The sequence below is a fragment of the Martes martes genome, assembly GCF_963455335.1.
Source record: "Martes martes genome assembly, chromosome: 7".
Taxonomy (NCBI): Eukaryota; Metazoa; Chordata; class Mammalia; order Carnivora; family Mustelidae; genus Martes; species Martes martes.
Genome location: NC_137894.1, coordinates 46,227,791 through 46,247,197, shown reverse-complemented (window position 1 = coordinate 46,247,197; position 19,407 = coordinate 46,227,791). Strand labels below are relative to the sequence as shown.

At 48.8% G+C, this 19,407-nt stretch overlaps 1 protein-coding gene across 23 annotated transcripts in view; it reads left to right on the top strand.

The window, feature by feature from the left end:
• Positions 1 to 19,407, top strand: part of MEGF11 (multiple EGF like domains 11) — a 336,966-nt gene that overhangs the window by 252,400 nt on the left and 65,159 nt on the right. For all 23 annotated transcript variants that reach the window (XR_013967194.1, XR_013967195.1, XR_013967196.1 and 20 more), the window contains exons 6-8: positions 8,350 to 8,596; positions 9,900 to 10,020; positions 17,539 to 17,675. Coding sequence is in view for 20 of the 23 variants with exons in the window: in XM_080809553.1 (XP_080665679.1) it covers positions 8,350 to 8,596; positions 9,900 to 10,020; positions 17,539 to 17,675 (505 nt within the window). In the remaining 3 variants the exon portion in view is untranslated. The remainder of the gene's footprint in view (positions 1 to 8,349; positions 8,597 to 9,899; positions 10,021 to 17,538; positions 17,676 to 19,407) is intronic.

Here is a 19,407-nt window from a genome sequence, read left to right as displayed (position 1 = left end):
TGCTGCCGGCATCCAAGGGGTGGGAGCCAGGGGTGCTACTTAACATCCTGTCCAGGACAGCACCCACAACAAAGAATTTTCTGGCTTGAAATAAGTGCCAAAATTGATAAGCCTCAGTTTAGTTATTTAAACTCTCTGAACCTCAGTTTTGTTAGTTGGAAAATGGGGTAATAATCCCACCTTACATGGTTTGCCTCAGATCTTTGGAACAAGGCAAGGGACGAATAGGTGGCACGGGGCCAGAAGAGGAACCAGTGTGAATAACCCAGGCGAGGATGCCGCTGACCCACGGGAGCGTGCAGGGGGTGGGGTTTTCCTGCGCATGGGTGGTTCTCCCTCCGCTCCTGCACCCTGGGAAACCGGCGGGACGTGGAGGTACGCTCAGCATCCCAGCATCCCAGGAAGCTACTGTGAGTGCCGCCTCCCTTCAGGGGCTTACGGGAGATATAGATAATGTGGTTAAATAACAGAGTAAGTAACAACTGTAATAAATAGATCACTAAGAGCTAATGATACATCATTATAATCCTGTGCTGTCAGCATCTTCTGGCTTAGGGACTGTGTCAGGAGATTTGGGTTTTAATCTATGGCACCTTGGTCTATTAATATTTAATTCCAACAGTCTTAAGTGGTGGAAAGATAGGGAGCTGAGCGATGGCTCAGCTCAGAGGCTGGGTTACCCACCTTGAATTTTTCTTCTCTACCCGAGGACAAACACACCTCTCACCCCTGCCCCCTCTGCCTGCTTCTCAAGTGGGGACATTTAGCAACAGAGCATAGGATCACATATTATCAAGGTTGGAAGGGACCCCAGAACTTACCTATTGGTAAGTTCTTAAATGAGAACACCACTGGCATTGGGAGGCACAGCTCTTCATCGTGCAGGACAGCCCCTGATCGTTCTGGAGGACCTAATTCCTCCCTCCCCCCACTTCCAGATGCTCTTTTGGGGAGGGGGACCTACTCTAAGCAAAAACCACAGGTCCAGATCTGTCGTTTTACAGATGAGAAGACAGGACCAGAGAGGGGAGGGGGCTGCCCCAGACTGCACAACGCTGGCTCTGACTCAGCCTCAACGCACCCACAGAATTGTGGCTCGGGCCTGAAAAGAGCGGCGGCTCTCAGCCTCTGAGAATTTGTCTATGCTTTTATTAGGGCAAGTCAGTTGACAAATGGCCTCCCTCAGTGGGAAGTCACTTTATTTATCAGCTGGAATGGTTTCAGGCTGCTGCGGCTCCATCTCTGCCTCTGGTCCCGCTGCTTTGTAAACTCAGGAGCAACTCCTTGATGTGTCAGCTCCCCCTCCATCTTCTTGGGTTGGGTGGGGGCATGGGGACCCCTCCTGGGAGGTGCTCTGACTCTTGCTGAAGGGGAGTGGGGAGGCCTTGGCCCAGGCTCTAGCACAGGCCAGGGTAGCTCAGGGCCAGTGGACCCCAAGTTCATTTCTGAATACTTGACCTTCACTTCAGTGGCCAATTCCCCTCCATGCTGAGTCTCCAGATTCCCATCTGTGGAATGGAAAGAACCATGTACCTCTCCCATCCCACCTCAGGCCCAACATCTCTTGCCCTTCTCTGGGAGGACCAGTGAGAATGCAGGTCACCAGAAGGATGGTAGTTTGACGGCAGTTCTTGCCAGCTGCAGTTTTTAAAAGGACCTATGCTTGGGCCCCCTCCACCCCAGAATAATTAAATCAGAATGTCCAGGGGTGAAGGCCAGTCATAATTTCTTTTTTTTTTAAACCTCCCAGGGTGATGCTAATGTGCAGCCAGGCCAAGAACAACCGTCTGAGGAAGTGAATCCTCAAAAGCAGCCCAGAGAAGGCTCTTTGGTTGTTGGAAAAGCGCTGGCCAGGCACCCTTGTGAGATAGTTGATGGTTCTTCCTGTGCCCAGCTCTGGGCCAGATGCTGGGGGAGATTGTGTGCATGTGGGGAACAGGGCAGCTAGGAACAAGGGTATAACCCAGCTCCCCCCCCCCCGCTCTCCCCGCTGCAACCCACAGAATCTCTGAGACTAATGGAAGAGACTGGACACAAAGAACCTAAACCTGGCTTAGAGAGCACTGATGACAGAAAGCAGTGGTCAGCCAAGTTATTGTTCCTAACAGAGAGAGTCAGTGAAGGCATGAAAGCATTGTTTTGCCTTTAATAAATAATCTTCAGGGACTCAAAAAGATATCATACCCCAGTGTTCATGACAGAATTATTCACAACAGCCAAAAAGCAGAAACAGCCCAAGCGTCCATCGACAGAGAAACGGATAAGCAAAATGAGGCATATTTAGAGAATAAAATAATACCATTGAGCCTTAAAAAGGAAGGAGCTTCTGACACAGGCTACAATACGGATGAACCTTGGAACATTATGCTACTTGAAATAAGCCAGTCACAGAAGACTGATATATGATTCTCCTTATATAAAATATCTAGACTAGGCGGAGTCATAGACACAGAAAGGAGATAGGGCTACCAGAGGCTGGAGGAAGGAAGGAACAGGGAGCTGTGACTAAATGGGTACAGTTTCCATTTGGGGAGGAGGGGATGGAAAAGTCTGAGCAATAGTGATGACAGTTGCATAACACCATGAATGTAATTAATGCCACTGAACCATATGCTTAGAAATGATTAAAATGGCACAAGGTGTGTTATATATATTTTACACAAGAGAAAAAGTTCTAAATAAATCATCTTGAGAGAATAAAATTTGGAGAATGAGGGCCAGCCATGGAAAACCTGGGACCTATGACCACCATTCACACGTACACCAATCCTTGAATAAAAGTACGTGTGAAAAATGAGCCTCTGCTTTCTCATCTCTTTGCGAATGATCCGAGTTGGCTTTTGATGCCCAGGCTGGCTGCCAGTGTCCCACGTCCCCTCTTCCATCAACACCAGACTGTACTCAGCAGGACAGCCATGGTTAGGAGCACAAATCCCCAGTCACTCCCCAGCTGTGTGACTTTGGACAAGTGCATCACGTCTCTGGGCCTCTGTTTCGATCTACAAAATGGAGATCGTAATAGCATGCTTTGCAAATGAGCTGTTGTAGGAATTAAATGAGCTGGGAACACATTAGCCCCAGATCCTGAAGTCTAAAAGAGGTCAGCGGGGAGAGGCACTGGCGGGGGGGGGAAAGGGGTGAGTTGGCCAGTGTGGAGGAACAGAGCAAGCCAGGCCACACACGGCTGCCCAAAGAAGATACATCCACTTGAAACATCAGCCAAAGCCAAAAATAATGAAAAAGAAACATCTATGACAGACAGAAAGTGGGTGAGGGGGGTGACATTCCAAGGCCAGATTGGAAAGTTTGTGAGTATCTGCAAAAGAATGTGAAGTCCTGTTGTAATTTTAATGACCAGAGTTTTTATTCACCTTCACCAGGAAAGATAATTGACTCGCTGCAGCTCTGCCTCATTTCTCTGTCATTGCTGGGGAATGAGGTGTTTTTAAGTGGATTTTCTAGATAACTGAAGCTTATCCCTGTGAACCCTAACATTTCTTTTCATTTAATCACTCTGAGGGGAAATTTATATGGAACAGATTACACACTTCCCTGGTTCCTTAATCAGAATATTCTAAACTGAATGTAACCTTTTCCTGTCAACTTGGATTTGCGGGTCTATTTGCCCCTATATTAATGGCTCTGTTAATAGAGCAAATGCTTTGCTTTTCTTAGTCCAGACATGTTTTCTGTTTGTTTCCATGGTTTCCAACTGTGACATGAAGCTCTTTCTGTTGTATTTTTAGGAGCTCCATAAAACCTACACACAGATACAGATTTACACACGTATGTATACATGCACACTCACACAGTAAACCCAGACCGTCAGGCTTCGGGGAATTGTGTTTATCTGTGCTTCTCTGGCGCCCGGAAATGTCCTTATTGCTGCATTTCACTGCGTGCCATATACGCCGCTCCAGCGTCTTGCTCCCACGTGACTGTACGTTCCAGGAGGGCAGGTCACTTTCTGGCAGTAGTTGGTATTTGGCCAAAGTGTGTTGAACAGACAAGTAGAAGAACGAAAGCCCCCGAGCGTTAGTGCATCAGTTAGTGTAAGTGAATGGCTTTGAGTGCCTTCTTGGATGACCTTTAGGTACCTCAGACTCAGTGACCACAATTCACGTCATTCTCTTCCCTCAATGTCATGGCTCTCCCCCTTGTGTTTCCCAGAAAGAGTTAGGGTCAGTGGCACCGATATCCACCCAGCAGCCCAAACCTAAGCTGGGCTGACATCCTTCCTTCCTCCTCTTCCTTCCCCCAGGACCCCTTCGGTCACCAAGTCCTTACTGCTTATACCTCATAAATACAGCTGGAATCTATCCCCCTCCCTCCATCAGAGTCAAGGTCTGAGGGCAGTAACTACGGCCCTAACAATGAAGGGAATCCCTTGTTCTGGATCCTGGGGTTGTCCCCAGAGATGAAGAGAGAGGAAGTGGCTCACCTACGTGGCGTCTGCGTACTCGCACTTTGCAGCTGTCCCCCTCTGCCCAAGGGCGCCTCAGAGTTTCTGTCCTCAGAATCATCATTCAGAAAGTGTCCCATTTACCGGCCATGGAGATGGCCGGAGCCAGACCTGAGCCCGCCCTTGACTCTCACCTTGGACCCTCACTTAGCCTCTCAGACCCTTTATTTCCCCATCTGTAAAATGGAGAGTAATAAAACCTGACTTAGAGGGTTTTAATGTCAGAAGTGAACATTTAAAATGTGGTTGTCATTATCATTACAATGGAGTCACATCATCTGTACATTAAATTTATGGGAATTCAACTATGTGTGCTTGGCAACAAAAAGAGATAGAGAAATGGTAGGCAATTCGGCTAGTCTTTCCACTTGCCAGTATATGTCCCAGAGAGTGGGTGAGGTCGGGGATGCCAGCTGCTGGGTACGCCATCTCTCTCAGTCCCGTGAACCTCTTCCAGCGTGGGTGGAGGTTGTAACTATAACTGGGCTTGATTTTTTAAATTGAGATATAATTGATGTATTAGTTTCAGGTATATAACATATTGATTCCACATCTGTATATATTGTGAAATGATCACCAGAAGTCTAGTTAACATCTGTCACCATACATAGTTAAACATTTTTTTCTTGTGATAAGAAACTTTAAGATCTCCTCTTAGCAACTTTCATGTATTATTAATTATACAGCATTATTAACTAGAGTCAGGATGCTGCACATTGCATCCCCATGGCTTATTGATTTTATAACTAGAACTTTGTACCTTCTGACCACCTTCACCCATTTCGCCCACTTCCTACACCCCACCTCTGTTAACCACCAGTCTGTTCTGTCCATCTATGAGTCTGGTTCTTATCTGTTTCTTTGTTTTTTAGATTCCACATAAATGAGTCATCTGGTGTTTGTCTTTCTCCATCTGACTCATTTCACTTATTGTAACGCTTTCAAGGTCCATCCATGTTGTCACAAATGACAGGATTTCCTTCTTTGGTGGCTGAAAAACATTCTATTGTGTGTGTGTGTGTGTATGTATATGTATACATACACACACACACATACATACAGAGAGTTGTTTATAATAGCTAAGACATGGAAGCAAACTAAGTGTCCACTGATGGATGAATGGGTAAAGAAGATGTGGTTTTATATATGTATGTATATATACATACATACATACATATATACATGTCTTGGCTATTGTAAATAATGCTGCAGTGAACATGGAGGTGCAGAGATCTTTCAAATTAGTGTTTTCATTTCTTTGGATAAATACCCAGAGGTGGAATTACTAGATCATATGATGGTTCTATTTTTAATTTTTTGAGGAGCCTCCATACTGTTTTCTATAGTGACCGTACTAATTTATATTCCCACCGACAGTGAATGAGCATTCCCTTTCCTCCACATCTTTGCCAACACTTGTCATTTCTTGTCTTTTAGTACTAGGCATTCTGACAGATGTGAGGGGAAATCTCATTGTAGGTTTGATTTGCATTTCCCTGATGATTAGTGATGTTGAGCACCCTTTCATGTACCTTTTGGCCATCTGTATGTCCTTTGTAAAAATGTCTGTTCAGAACCTCTGCCCATTTTTTAATCAGATTGCTTGGTTGTTTGCTACTGAGTTGTTTGAGTTTTTTATACATTTTGAATATTAACCCCTTGTCAGTTACATGATTTGCAAATGTTTTTCTCCCATTCAGTAGGCTGCCTCTTCATTTTGTTGACAGTTTCCTTTGCTATGCAGAAGCTTTCTAGTTTGATGTAGTCCCACTTACTTATTTTTGCTTTTGTTGCCTTTGCTTTTAGTGTTGAATCCAGAAAATCATCGCAAGACCTATGTCAAGAGCTTACCACCTATGTTTTCTTCTAGGAGTTTTATGGTTTTCGGTCTTACACTTTGGTCTTAACTCCATTTTGAGTTAATGTTTGTGTATGATATAAGATAATGGTCACGTTTCATTCTTTTGTGGTGGCTGTCCAGTTTTCCTGACACCATTTATTGAAGAGACTGTCCTTTCCCCTACTGTATATTTCGGCTCTTTTCTCATAAATTAATTGACCATGTATGCATGGGTTTATTTCAGGGCTTTCTGTTCTGTCCTATTGTTCTATGTGTCTGTTTACTGACAATACCATATTGTTTTGATTACTATAGCTTTGTAATACAGTTTGAAATCAGGAAGCCTGATACCTCCAGCTTCTTTCTTATGTCTCAAGATTGCTTTTGGCTACAGGAGTTGATTTTGCCTTACTCACTGTAGTACCAGGTAGAAAATGCAGAGTGAGATTTAATCTGGCAGCTCGGTTTGTGTATGTGGATATTTAGGGCACAGATGAAGAAGGAATAAGCAAGATAGGGTAATTGGGATTTGGGCCTAGGCAGGTTCCATCTATGATGATGATAGTTAGGCTCCATGATATTGACTACTTGACCTTGATCAGTGAGTGGCAGGTGCATGCAGGGGAGTTTGTGGGTTTATGGAGTGACTCCTCCATCAATGCCTTAGTCCACAAAGATCCCATGTACTCACTGGCCTCACTAGAACCTTGTGCTCTTGTACCTTCCCAACCCTCGAGTGCCCCCGTCTCTTTGTTCATACTGAGCCTGCCCACGGACACCTTCTCCAATCCCACTCACCTGCCTCCTTCCTCTCTGGGTGTCTAAACCCTAAAATCACTGGAGCACAAAGGTCAGTGGCTCGTCTCCTCATCTTCAGGTGGTAAGATGTCTAGCCATTCCATTTTGCCCAAGGCTGAGGGATTTCCCAGAATGTGGGATTTTAGTGCTCAAACCGGGACAGTTGGTCACTCTGATAGGCAGAAGGTGAAGTCTCTTCAGGAAGTCTTGCCTGGTTTCCTTAGCTGGGAGCGATCTTTCCACTGAACTTCTCCTAGAACATTATTTGTTTATGTCCGTGTCCATGCTTGAACTCCATGTCCACCATACTCCAGGACTCAAGCAACTGAGGCTATGGTTTGAGGATGTCTTGTCATCATGTGTCCTGTCTGCTCCAGATGAGGGTCAGAGTGGGAGGTGGGTGTGGGAGGTAGGTGACCTACCTGGGGCTCTGCCACTGAGGCCCTTTTCACAGCCGTGGAAATTTCTGTAAAGCTGGTTCAGATAGTGCTCTCTGAAACATTTAATTACATATAAAGATCTTGAAAGCTCTCGGTCCCCTCCCAGAGAAACATTACTTCTTCCTGCTACTTCTGAAGTTGGCTACTTGGAAAGTAAAGAAATTGAACTGAAGAGAAAGCAACCCGGGGAGGGGTGGGGAGGCATTACTGAAAGGGAGAAGCAGCAGAGAGCGATGGGAAGGGTGACAGGGAGACAGAGCCAGCCAGGGGAGGTGCAGGGATGTAGAAGACAGGTTCACCGAGACTGAAGGGCAGGAGGTGAGAAAAGTAATGAGTTTCAGGAAGAGAGGGAAAGAGAGAGAGAGATGGGGGCTAGGCTGTGTTGGGGAGTCACCAAGAAGTTGGAGGGTTGGCGGTGGTGAGTGAGGTCACAGAAAAGAGGGCTGGCAAACTAGGAGAGAAACAGCTTGGCTGAGAGAAAGAGACAGCTAACCAAGAAGAATTTAGCAAAGCCGAGGGAGGTAAACAGTTTTTGGTTCCAGACTTTCACAGGGGAGGGGCTTCAGGGAAGCACTGGTTAGAAGGGGATGGCTCTGACCAGGAAATGCCTTGAAGAACAGAGTCGCTCAGCAAAGAGCCGGTGGAGGTTATGAGGCGCCAAAGCTTCTACCCACATGGCCTTTGCTGCCTCCTCCCCAGGGGAGAGCAGTGCAGAGTTAGGAAGGTCATTGGCGGCATTGGTGCTGGCCCCATCCCAAGGAGAGTCCCTCAGGGATCTCTCTCAGCCCTGACTGACTCCTCTCTTGCAGGCTGTGACAGCGACCACTGGGGCCCCCACTGCAGCAACCGGTGCCAGTGCCAGAATGGAGCCCTGTGCAATCCCATCACAGGCGCCTGCGTGTGTGCCGCCGGCTTCCGCGGCTGGCGCTGCGAGGAGCTCTGTGCGCCCGGCACCCACGGCAAGGGCTGTCAGCTGCCGTGCCAGTGCCGCCATGGAGCCAGCTGTGACCCCCGCACTGGCCAGTGCCTCTGTGCACCAGGCTACACCGGAGTCTAGTGAGTACTGCCTGCAGGGCCTGGGGGTGGGGTGGGGTGGGGTGGGGTGGGGTGGTGCGACTCCCTCCCACAGCTGCTCAGTCCGCCTGGTGCCTGACTATGGGTAGGTGGTCCCAAGAAAAGGAAGGTCAAGGCAGTCCTGGCTGTCAGATCCCCTGTGCTGTGACTCCAAGTCCTACAGAGGTTAAATGCCCAGGTGTCTCCCATGCTGGTCTCTGGTCCCTCCCACCCAGGCCCCAGGGTGACTGGTACAAGCTGAAACGAAGCATGGCCAGTTCATTAAACTCCTATCCCTTCCTGTGGGTAGTTGGGGGTGGGCCAGACCTTAGCTTGGCATTCTCTGATTGTAGCCCAAGTGCCACCACTCACTGGGATCTTGACCCTTCAAGGCCATTTAAGAAAAAAGAGGTGGGTGAGGGCCCTGGGTAGGTATCATGCATAGATTCAGGGAATTTACTGTGTCTGCTCCTCTCCCCAGCCTTCTCCCCTCAGACCTCAACAGCCACTCACACCAGTTTTCTGGAGTCTGTACTGACAGGGGACCACCAAGACTGCTTAATTGAGATCCCCTCAGAAGCGAGATTGAAGTTCTCCTCCCTACCTGGTCGAAGGCTCAGTGGCCTCCCAATGGCCCTAGATCCTGAGAGAGCACCCAAGGACACTGGACAAGGACACATCCTTGACCGAGGATGTTTCCTGCCCCATTGTGTGGATGGTTCCAGGGCCAGCTCCAGCTAGACTACTCCAGGGCCATTGCTCTAAGGCCTAAGGCCAAGATCCTAGGCAAATACTCCCTCATACCTCAGCAGTGCACATGAGCCTGTTACGATAGCTGAGAACCTTCCAGAACCTGGAAGTGGGGCAGGCCCCAGATACCCCTCTCCCTGAATCTTTAAAAATCTAGGTGGATTCTTAAAAGCTGTATGGACAACCACTTCTCAGTGCCTTTACTCATGCTGTTCCTTCTGCCTGGCATGCCCTTCCTTCCCATCTCCCAGTGAAACTAACTTCACCCTCAGGACCCACGTGAAATGACTTCCTCTTTGGAAGCATTCCTCCCCAGAAGAACACTCTTCTTTACACTATGGCACTTAAGTCATCCCACAGGTACTGACCAGAGCACGTAACATTCCATTTTGTTATACCTGAGCCCTGTTGCCCCCTTCTGGCGGGAAGCAGGACTGCATTTCAGCTCACCATGGCCCAGTTCACACTGTGAACTCACTAATTCCAAGGGACCCCTGGGGCCTTGCTGTCTGACCGAATGCTGCTGTGTCTAATACCTCTGCTTCCCCCCACGCAGCTGTGAGGAGCGGTGCCCACCTGGGAGCCATGGGGCTCACTGTGAGCTGCGCTGCCCCTGTCAGAACGGGGGCACCTGCCATCACATCACGGGAGAGTGTGCCTGCCCCCCAGGCTGGACGGTAGGTGGGCCCACAGGACCTGGGTGGGACCCTGGAGGAGGGGTGAGCATCCCTCACTCACACACGTTGGGGGGCTAAATACCTCTCCCACCCCGACAACCCTCCCTCCTGTCTGTGGTCATGGGCATCACTGGACACTGCCAGTGGACACAACTTTGAATCACATCTGCATCAAAGGGCTGTGTGAACTGCTGGCAAGTTACTTAACCTCTCTGAGTCTGTGGTCCCTCGTGCTTAGAGGACTTGAAATCTAGATTAGCTCTATCTTTGGGTATAGGTACTCACCCGAGCTGCCAGATGGGCTCTGGGCCAGATGTGGCAGAAAGGTGTGGTGTAAAGGGTGGGGGAGCAAGTGGGAGGAGGAAGGAATATGGCAGAGTATGGCTTGATCCCCTGGGGTTCTAGAACTTCAGATTTCCAGCCTCTACCCCGTGTTCTCTCTCATACACACACATCCTAGTTCTGTGGGCCCAGAATCCATATTTTAACATGCGCTCCAGGCGCTTCTATGCAACCTCTGCCAATCCAGGTCTCATGTCTGGGAACCACTACAGTGGAAAAGAGGGATGGGAATTATAACCTCACAGGGCTGAATTCAGGTGCTACATCCAGTGTTGACCTGAAAAAAGTATTCAGTTACTCTGGTCTCTGCTTCCCCATCTGTAAGCAGAACTGATACAACAAGAGTCCAACCCTCCCCTTCCTAGCTACCATGCTTGGCCAAAGGCCCACATGAGGCCGTGCATGTCCAAAGCGCCTTGCAAACTCTGACGTGCTTATAATTGCTGTGTTATGTCCCTAGATCCCACAGGCAATGCACAAGCCTCCTTTTTAGCCAGCACGCTCCCCTCCCTCACCAAAGACCCAAGCTTCTCAGGAGCAGCGAGTCACTAAGGCTGTGAGTCACTAAGTCCCGGGCTGTGTCCCTGCTTCTGACTCTCCAGTGACACCCCCTGTTTCACAGGAAGCTGGGTACCCCAGCTGGCTGCCTCCCTTGGGGCCTGAGACTTTGCAAAGCTAGAGAGGACAGGGTGGCTGAGCAGGAACAGGACATTTTGGGGGGCTGTGAAGGCAGAGGTCACAGGGAGCAGGCGGGGGTGGTGCCTGCGGGGCCCATCGAGGCACAGATTTGCCAGGATTTTCTAGAGCAGGAAAGGACTGGGGGGTGATTTAGTCTAGCAGTGTCCAAACCTGGCTGCACACAGAGTTTCTGGGGCCGGGGGCCTTAAGAACAGATTCCCAGGCCCCACCAGGGACCTTCTGGGGCCTGGATCTCTATCTCTAATAAGCTCCCCAGATGATTCTGAGGCAGCCAACCCTATCTGCTGGTCTGTGTTCGGAAATAATTGATCGGGACTGTAGGATTTCCTTCTGCGTTTCACAGAACCTTGGGGTTTCTTAGGGGTGAGGATTCTGATAATTAGGGCTCTCGGTCCTATGCACCCTCTCTTCTTCATTTGAATCTACTTTCTATAGAGAGGTGCTAGGTAAGATTTCACATAAAAACGGGGTCTCCCAGCTTTTAGAGTTTGAACGCCACTGGTCCATCAATACATTCCTTGCTCAGATGAAGAAGCTAAGGCCCAGAGAGGCTGAGTAACCTGCCCAAGGCCACACTGCTGGTTAGGAGGAACTTAGGCTAGAATCTAGGTGTCCCAACTCTGGACTCCCGAACCTCAGCCCTTGGTGTCTGAGGACAAAAGGGTTTCTGCTGCCTTTCCCACACCTGCCCATTTCTTCCACCCTGAACCACCCTCTGGAAAGACCCTCTCTTATCTCCAGCCAGCTTCCAGAATTCCATCACCCATGGACTGGGTCCTTGGAGGCCTAGCAGCAGGCAGTGAGGCTGGCTCTGGGTGAGGTAGGGGGAGAATGGGAGAATGGGACGCAGAGCCTTCCTGGAACCTGCCTGTACCTGTACCTGTACCTGTAAAGATCTCTCTGGAGAGACTGATAGAGGCCAGCAGTCAAGAAGAGGAAGGGAGGAGGCCAAGACATGGAGGAATTTTTTTTCTCCCCAACACAGTGAGAGGTTTGTTCTTCCCAATGACAAGAAGCTCTGTCAATAGAAGCCTTCAGATTTGGGGACTTTATGTTTTTAATTTTATTGTAGACAATTGCATTTCTATTTTTGACACAGCATTTAACTTGCAGATTTGTATGAATTATTAATACCCCTCGGGCATGCGGAGTCATGGTGAAATGAAGCTGCGGCTCAGACCTGAGGCCCCTCTCAGGGAGGGCTGGGATGCAGAAGAGGGTGCTGGGCTGAAGGCTCCTGCCTTGATCGTCCCCCAAGACCTTATTTTCTTGTTGGGCCCAGGCAGCTTCAGCCACACTCAGAGAGCTAAAGAACACAATCGCTGACTCGCACAGTGCGGCTCCCTAAAGGACTGAGGCCTGGTGTAGAGGTAGAGAAGAGCCTCCAGGATCTCTGGGCCTCTGGGCCCCTCCTCAGAGATTCCCAGCCACCAGGCCCTACGTGGGCCTGTAGGACACTCCACTTGCCTGGCTGTCATTAGCTCGTTCCAGCAGGGGCCTTGGCAAAGAGCCTGGGAAATTACTCTTTTTCTTTCACCAGAGAAGAGAAAGCAGGTGTGAGTAGTTGCATGAGAGTGGGGACTGCAGACAGAAGGGGAGGTAGGGGATATGATCAGCCCCTGTTAGGAGTCCCCAGTCTGATGGTGGAGGCTGGATATAGTGTGTGTCTGCGTACACACACACACACACACACACACACACACACACACACAAAATTGACAGGCCTGAGGAGAGATGGGGCTGAGGTGCTGGGAACTAGGACCAGGTGTCCCGGAGGGCCAGAGATTGGCCTTTGGAGCTGAGGCTGCAAAATTAGATGATCAGGTTTGGGAAGGACGATTCGTAGAGACCCACGCCCTGGACCTCGTCATGCATACCAGCCACTGATCACTGACCACTGAGAGCATCCATGCTACCTGGGACGGTGGTCATAAATACCTTCAGGTGGCTGGAGAGGCTGAGTGGTGCCTTCTCTGGGAGAATCAGAGTGACCTGCCTGAGTCCTTTTATATTTATACTCCGTTTAGCCACAGTCCTCTGAAAGAGTGGTTGGTTTACAGATTTTGACAAACCATTTGGTCTAACCAGTTCTGAGAGGAGCCAGACTGTTGCCTCCCCTCATCTCCAACCTTCTGGAAGCCATACCACCCAAGATCCCACTACGGTTGGAGATGTGCACTCCAGTCGAGCACAGGGCAGTGTGTTGGTATGCTGGGTCTATTGTAACAAAGTACAGAGGCTGGGGGGCTGTATTTTCTCACAGTTCTTGAAGCTAGAATTCCGAGATCAAGGCGTTAGCAGGGTTGGGTCCTTCTGAGGCCTCCCTCCTTACCTTGCAGTTGGCTGCCTTTTCCCTGTGTCTTCGCATGGTCTTCCCTCTGTGCATGTCTGTGTCCTAATCGCCTCTTCTTATAAGGATACCCACCAGATTAGGGCCCACCTTAATGGCCTCATTTTAACTTTCTTACCTCTATAAAGGCCCTGTTTCCAAATACAGTCGCATTCTGAGCTACCAGGAATTAAGATGATATGAACTTGGTGAGACACAATTCAGCTCAAACAGCAGAAAAGAAGCCACAGCCTTCTAAGCAGACACTTCGCCACCCGTTCTCTCCCCCACCCATCCCCCAAAGCCTGTTCTTCCAGCCAGCAACATTACCAGTTAAGGTTCTCCCACTCCTCCGAGGTTCTGCTGGTCCTGGGCCCCTACTATGTGCAACCCCAGGTGTCCACTTGGGTGGAATTAACATTAATTAAGGAGCTGCTCTTTAGGACACTGGACTAGGTTCCTTCGCCTCTCCAACCTCACTTAACCTCCACAGCCACCTTGGAGACTGGGAGTTATGACTCCCATTTTAGAGGTGAGGAAACTGAGGCTCAGGACAGTCACTGGGCTTGTCCTAGATCAGCCATCTGGGAGGAGGCAGAGCTGGGACTTGCATCCAAGGGCTGACTGAGTCCAGTGTTCAGTCAGCCACACCAGGCAGCGGGCCTTCCAAGGTATTGAATTCCTTCAGGCTCCAGAAGCTCAAGCCCGAGGAGGAGCCCAGGGATTCAGGCTTGGTTCAGAGAACCTGGCTGCCTGAAGTTGGGGAACAGGGAGCAGGGGCTTAAGGAGGTGCCTGCCCACCTGTCTGAAAAGTCCCCAGGATACTTGATTTCCTCAGGAAATGTTGCAAGGAAGTATTCTGTGCACCAAACTTCCCTGCTGGCCTCCTCAGATGGCCCTAGTCATGTCTCAGAAGCTTGTGGGGTATGCTGAGAAGGCAGGCCTCTGTGGGGAGCGCCTATCACCTCCAGGAGGAAGAGACCCCCTTCCTCTGTGGCTTTTCCTTGTCCCTCTCCTCACATACACACTCATCTTGCTGCCCTTGGCTGCTGCCTCTGCCCCTTCAATCCCCCTTCCCCTGCCCCACCTCTGCCCATCACCTTCTCACATGCGGGGAAGAGAAATCTGAGCTAAAAGGCCTCTCACTTAATTCATGGCAGTAAACTGGATGATATTGAAAAATGACTCGGGTCTGGCAGCATTTTCCTAAGCAAACTGGCTTCCTCTGGGTTGGTAATTATTGGTGCTTAATAACTGTATGTTGAACTAATTGATTAGTGAATCACGGGAGAAGCCTTGGTCCTCGTAAGAGAGATGATTCTCTCTGGTGTGGAAGAGGCTGGAAGGGCAGCCAGTTCCAGTTTCTGTTTAATAAAGACCTAAGATTTGTGACATAATGTTTAAAGTTATCTAATCCTACAAGGCTGCTACTGGAGGGAGGGGAAGATAGTCCTCCGACTCTCTCACAAGTCCCACTCCAGAAAGGCAGGTGCATTCACATCTTGTAAGTGTTTCTTCTGGCATTCCATCCATGTTTGTGCATCACATACTTCCCTGCCATTTCCTGACTTTTCCATTGTAGACCTTTGTTGACTCTGTTGACTTCCTACCATAGAATAAGATTTGGATCTGATACAGACAAGTGCAACCCTTCCCGCATCCTCTCAAGTGGGACTTTCTTACAATTTTTGGTTGAATCATTTTGATGACATTAATGACTTCGTCATGTCATGACATAATGAATTCAAAATCAATATTTCTGTTGATGTGCCCACTTATGTATCATCACTAATTTATCCCTAAAACTCTCTGGCAGAACTTAGAAAGACCTCTCAATAAGGTCAGACACATCAGATATGTCTCAATTTGGTTTTTGTTTCTGTTTTTCACTTTGAGGCCACACTCCCACATGGAAGCTTCATGGTTTCAGCTCCTGCTTCCTGGTGTCATTTTGGACTTCCTTTCACTGCCACCCTGTAATTCCTTTTATCTCTCTCTTCTGTTGGTGTCCCAATTTCGTTCTTTTTCTTGGGTAATTCTTTTTGATGAAAAAAAAAAACCTCCAGTAGCTTCCTGAGAAAGTTCATTGAAAGGTAATTTTTTGAGGCTCTTCGAATCTGAAAATGCCCTTATTGAAGCCCCACTTAAGTGTTAGTTTAGCTGGGTATAGAATTCTAGGTTGTAAACTGTTTTCCTCTGAAGTTCTAAGGCATTGCTCCATTATCTTCTAGCTTCTAGTTAAGAAGCCCAGTACCTTTTGGTTCCTGTTCTTTTGTATGTGACTTTCTGAAAGATTTGAGGAGAATTTATCCATACAAGTATAAAGATTTATAGTGATAAGCCTTAATATGGGTCTTTTTCACTTTTCATGCTGGATATGCAGTTGGCCTTTTCAATTCAGAGATCAGTGCTTTCTGTCCTTCCATTCTGGGAAAAATTTCTTGTATTTCCCATTTAATTTAGGCACCTCCATTTTCTCTGCTCTGCTGTCTAGAATCCCCTGTTAATCAGATATCAGACCTCCTGGATGGAGCCTCTAATTGTATTTTGCATACAGTTTCCTTCCTTGATGCTTCCCCTTCCCCTTCTTTCTTGTTCTTCTTTGTGGGAGATTTCTTCATCTTCCAGTTCTTCTATTACAAATTTAAAAATTTCTGCCATCTTATTTTTAGATTGCAAAAACTCTTGATTAATGGTACTCTACTCTTCCATAGATAAAATAATTTCATATAAATCTACAGATATTCATTTTAATTATAACAGAAGTTCATAATTCTCTTTTTAAAAATTTTCTTTGCTCCCACACAGTTCCCATTTCCTCTGTGTTCCAGTTGGGTACTGGTCTGCTTAGGTCTTCCTCTCATGTTAGAGCCTTATTTGAAATAGCTGGTGATCCTTCACCACCTGTTCTTGTGTTATAGTGAGCCTCAGAAAAGCTGGTTGGAAGCCTGGGGGGTAGAGGGAGTTTCCAGGCTTATTGACTGATAGGATCCTTAAATATCAGCATCTGTAGGTCTTTCCTTTTGAGTTTATTGGTGCCCCCAGGAAAGAATCCTCCAGAACCCTGCCAGTAGGAAATAGTCTGGTAATGAGCAGTCTCATTGCTGAGCAATCAGAGGTGCACAGGATCCCCATTTCTCCTGGTGCCTCTTCAAGCCATGCTTGGCATCCCTATGTCCAAGCCTACATGGGTCAACCTCTTCAAAAGTCAACTGCCAGGCTTCTGCAAGACTGGGCAAGTCACCTGGCTCTTTGAGGCAGCGGCAGAGATCTGGGGTCTTCTTCTCTCTTTTATACAATTAAATTTTTTTTTAGATTTTATTTATTTATTTGACAGATGGAGATCACAAATAGGCAGAGAGGCAGGTGGCGGGGTGGGAGGAGCAGGCTCCCTGCTGAGCAGAGAGCCCGATGTGGGGCTCGATCCCAGGACCCTGGGATCATGACCCGAGCCGAAGGCAGAGGCTTTAACCCACTGAGCCACCCAGGCGCCCCTCTTTTATATACTTTCAAACAGCCCTTGTGTTTCAGCATACCTGCCCTCTGACCCTCAGAGGTTCCTGGTGTCTCTGATTCCTGAACTTTCCTGAGGTTACCGTCTTCCGGCATGTTATGTCTCATGCCCGGCGTGGCCTCTGCTCCTCTTCCTTTTGTCCTTGTAGGCTCACACCTTTCCCCCCTTTGCTCTTGTGGTAGCAGGGTTTGGGAAAGGAGTGGAAGTAAAGTGTGTGTTTCCAGACCACCGTGTTTAGTCATAGTCTCCTTGTTTTTCCGCACCACTTTGTTGTAGGCCAGTGTGAGAGCACTTGCTGCGTTGGCTTTAGTTATCTGCTTTTCTTGTCCCTCTCCCCAGTACTGGGAGGTCACAAATCAAGTCTATCTCATATTTTTGTATGCCTAATGTCTACTAAAGTGCCAGGTATATAGGAGGCACTTAATAAGTGTGTGCTGCGTAATTGGAGGAGCTGATTGGCCTCAGTCTCCGTATCTCTCAAATGGGGCTTTGGAGCCACAGTGTCCAGCTTCTTATGCTTCTTTGACCGGGGAGAAAGTCTCCCTGAGGAAATGGGATGGTCCCTGGGGCTCTAACCACTGTGCCGCTTCTCGGAGAGAGTGGCATCACGTGTGTCTTCCCTCCTCTGTTTTAGGGAGCAGTATGTGCCCAGCCCTGCCCGCCGGGGACATTCGGCCAGAACTGCAGCCAGGACTGTCCTTGCCACCACGGAGGGCAGTGCGATCATGTGACTGGCCAGTGCCACTGCACAGCTGGCTACATGGGGGACAGGTAAGAGAAGTGTCAGCTAGCATCCTTGCTGAGCATGTTGCTCATTTTCCCAGCGTCCTTGCAGAGGTGGACTGAGGTTTACCAGCCCAAAGCACGCCTCTGTGAGCTTTCCTGCTTTCTCAGAAAGCATTCCGAGTCCTTCTGCCGGGAAGATTCATCCCTCATCCTTCCCGGCTCTTGGTCTGCTACACCCCCGACCCCTGTGCCCAGTGACCCAAGCGCTACGCTTGCACTGACTCACCAGGAGAGGGAGGTGAGCACCTATCACCCACTCTGCTTTCTGCCTTACTGGAGGGAGGCAAGGGAACCAACAGTTCGGAGAAGCTGGGAATGCACACTAGTTCACACATTTTGCATAATTTCTTCTAGAACTAAATTTTGATTCCTAAGGTGGAGTGTACCAAAAGAATCCTGGCCTCTGTTTGCATCCTCTGAGGGCTAGTGGCCTGATAGCTGAACAGAGGCTCCAACATTGTGGGATCAAATCAGCCTTGCAGACTGGATAACCCACAAAACACAGAACTGCGGAATTCCCGCATGCGCACATTTGCCGCGGCAGGGAGAGGGAAGCCACGATGGTAGGGTGGGTGCTGTGGAAGACAGAGAAGCAACAGCGAACCTGATGGATGGTGAGTGAATTCAGAGCTGGAAGAGGGCATCTGCCTCAGACAGGATCCGGCCAAGCCTCAACTACATGCGTGTTTTCTAGAAGAACAAGGAGCAGTGGGGGCAAGGCTCTCACAGCCCTTCTCTGTTTCTGTGGGATCCATGTTGCATCTCTGGCCCTGGAGGTTTTTTTTATTCTGCCCAAAGTGAGGCAAGAGGAATATTTTTTTCTGCCATCCCCCTGCTTTCCTTGCCCAGATAACATCAGCAAGGAGGGATAGAGGCTGAGTCAACTTATTGATCCTTCTGGCTGTGACAACATAACCGGGCTCCTCCAACTGTCGCTGGAGTCAGCCCCAAATCCCTGGTCATGTCCAGAAAAGCAGTTTTCCATTTTTTGCCTTAGGTCTGTTTACCTCTAGCCTGAAGTCTTTTGAGCCAGATCTGATCTCTCTGTGAGCTAGTGTTCATCTCCATGAGCTTCCCAGCTTTAGAACATGGGGCATGGCATCCGGAGATCCTCTCTGACTTCTGTCAGAGAGGATCCTCTGGGGGAAGTGGCTGGGAGAGGAGACGGAAGCACTGAGCTCACCTTCTCATCCTTACCTGCTCCCCCAGTAAGGAAGTGCACTGGTAGGGTCAGGAGCCAGAAGACCCCAGAACCAGAACAGGACCATTTGTTTCAGTCCACTTGCTCATGAGAGGTAATCCAGCCCACTTGTTGCTAGAGACGAGCTGGCCTGGACATCCGGCTGGCTGAACCCAGCACCGATAGACCCCATATCATTGGCTTTCTCGGTGTTCGCTGCTAAGAGGTACCCAATAGAAAAGTAATCCGAATCCCTCTTATTGTTGGGGCTGGCCCACAATCCTGGGGCAGAGAGAAATCCCAAACACTTGGGGCCCTCTGAGCAAGCTTTACCCAACAGCTGTAGAGTTCAAGGGGAGAGCCAGGTAGCGTGTGGATTTCCCACCTCAACAGGCCGCCTAGTGTTTAATATTTTATAAAATTGCCTCCATTAATTTTGTAGGTGACAGCTGCATTAACCCTCCCCAAATCATTGAAAGCATATTAAAGTTGAGTGGGTGTAATAATGCGGGCCTCCCCGGATAGGCAGAATCCAGT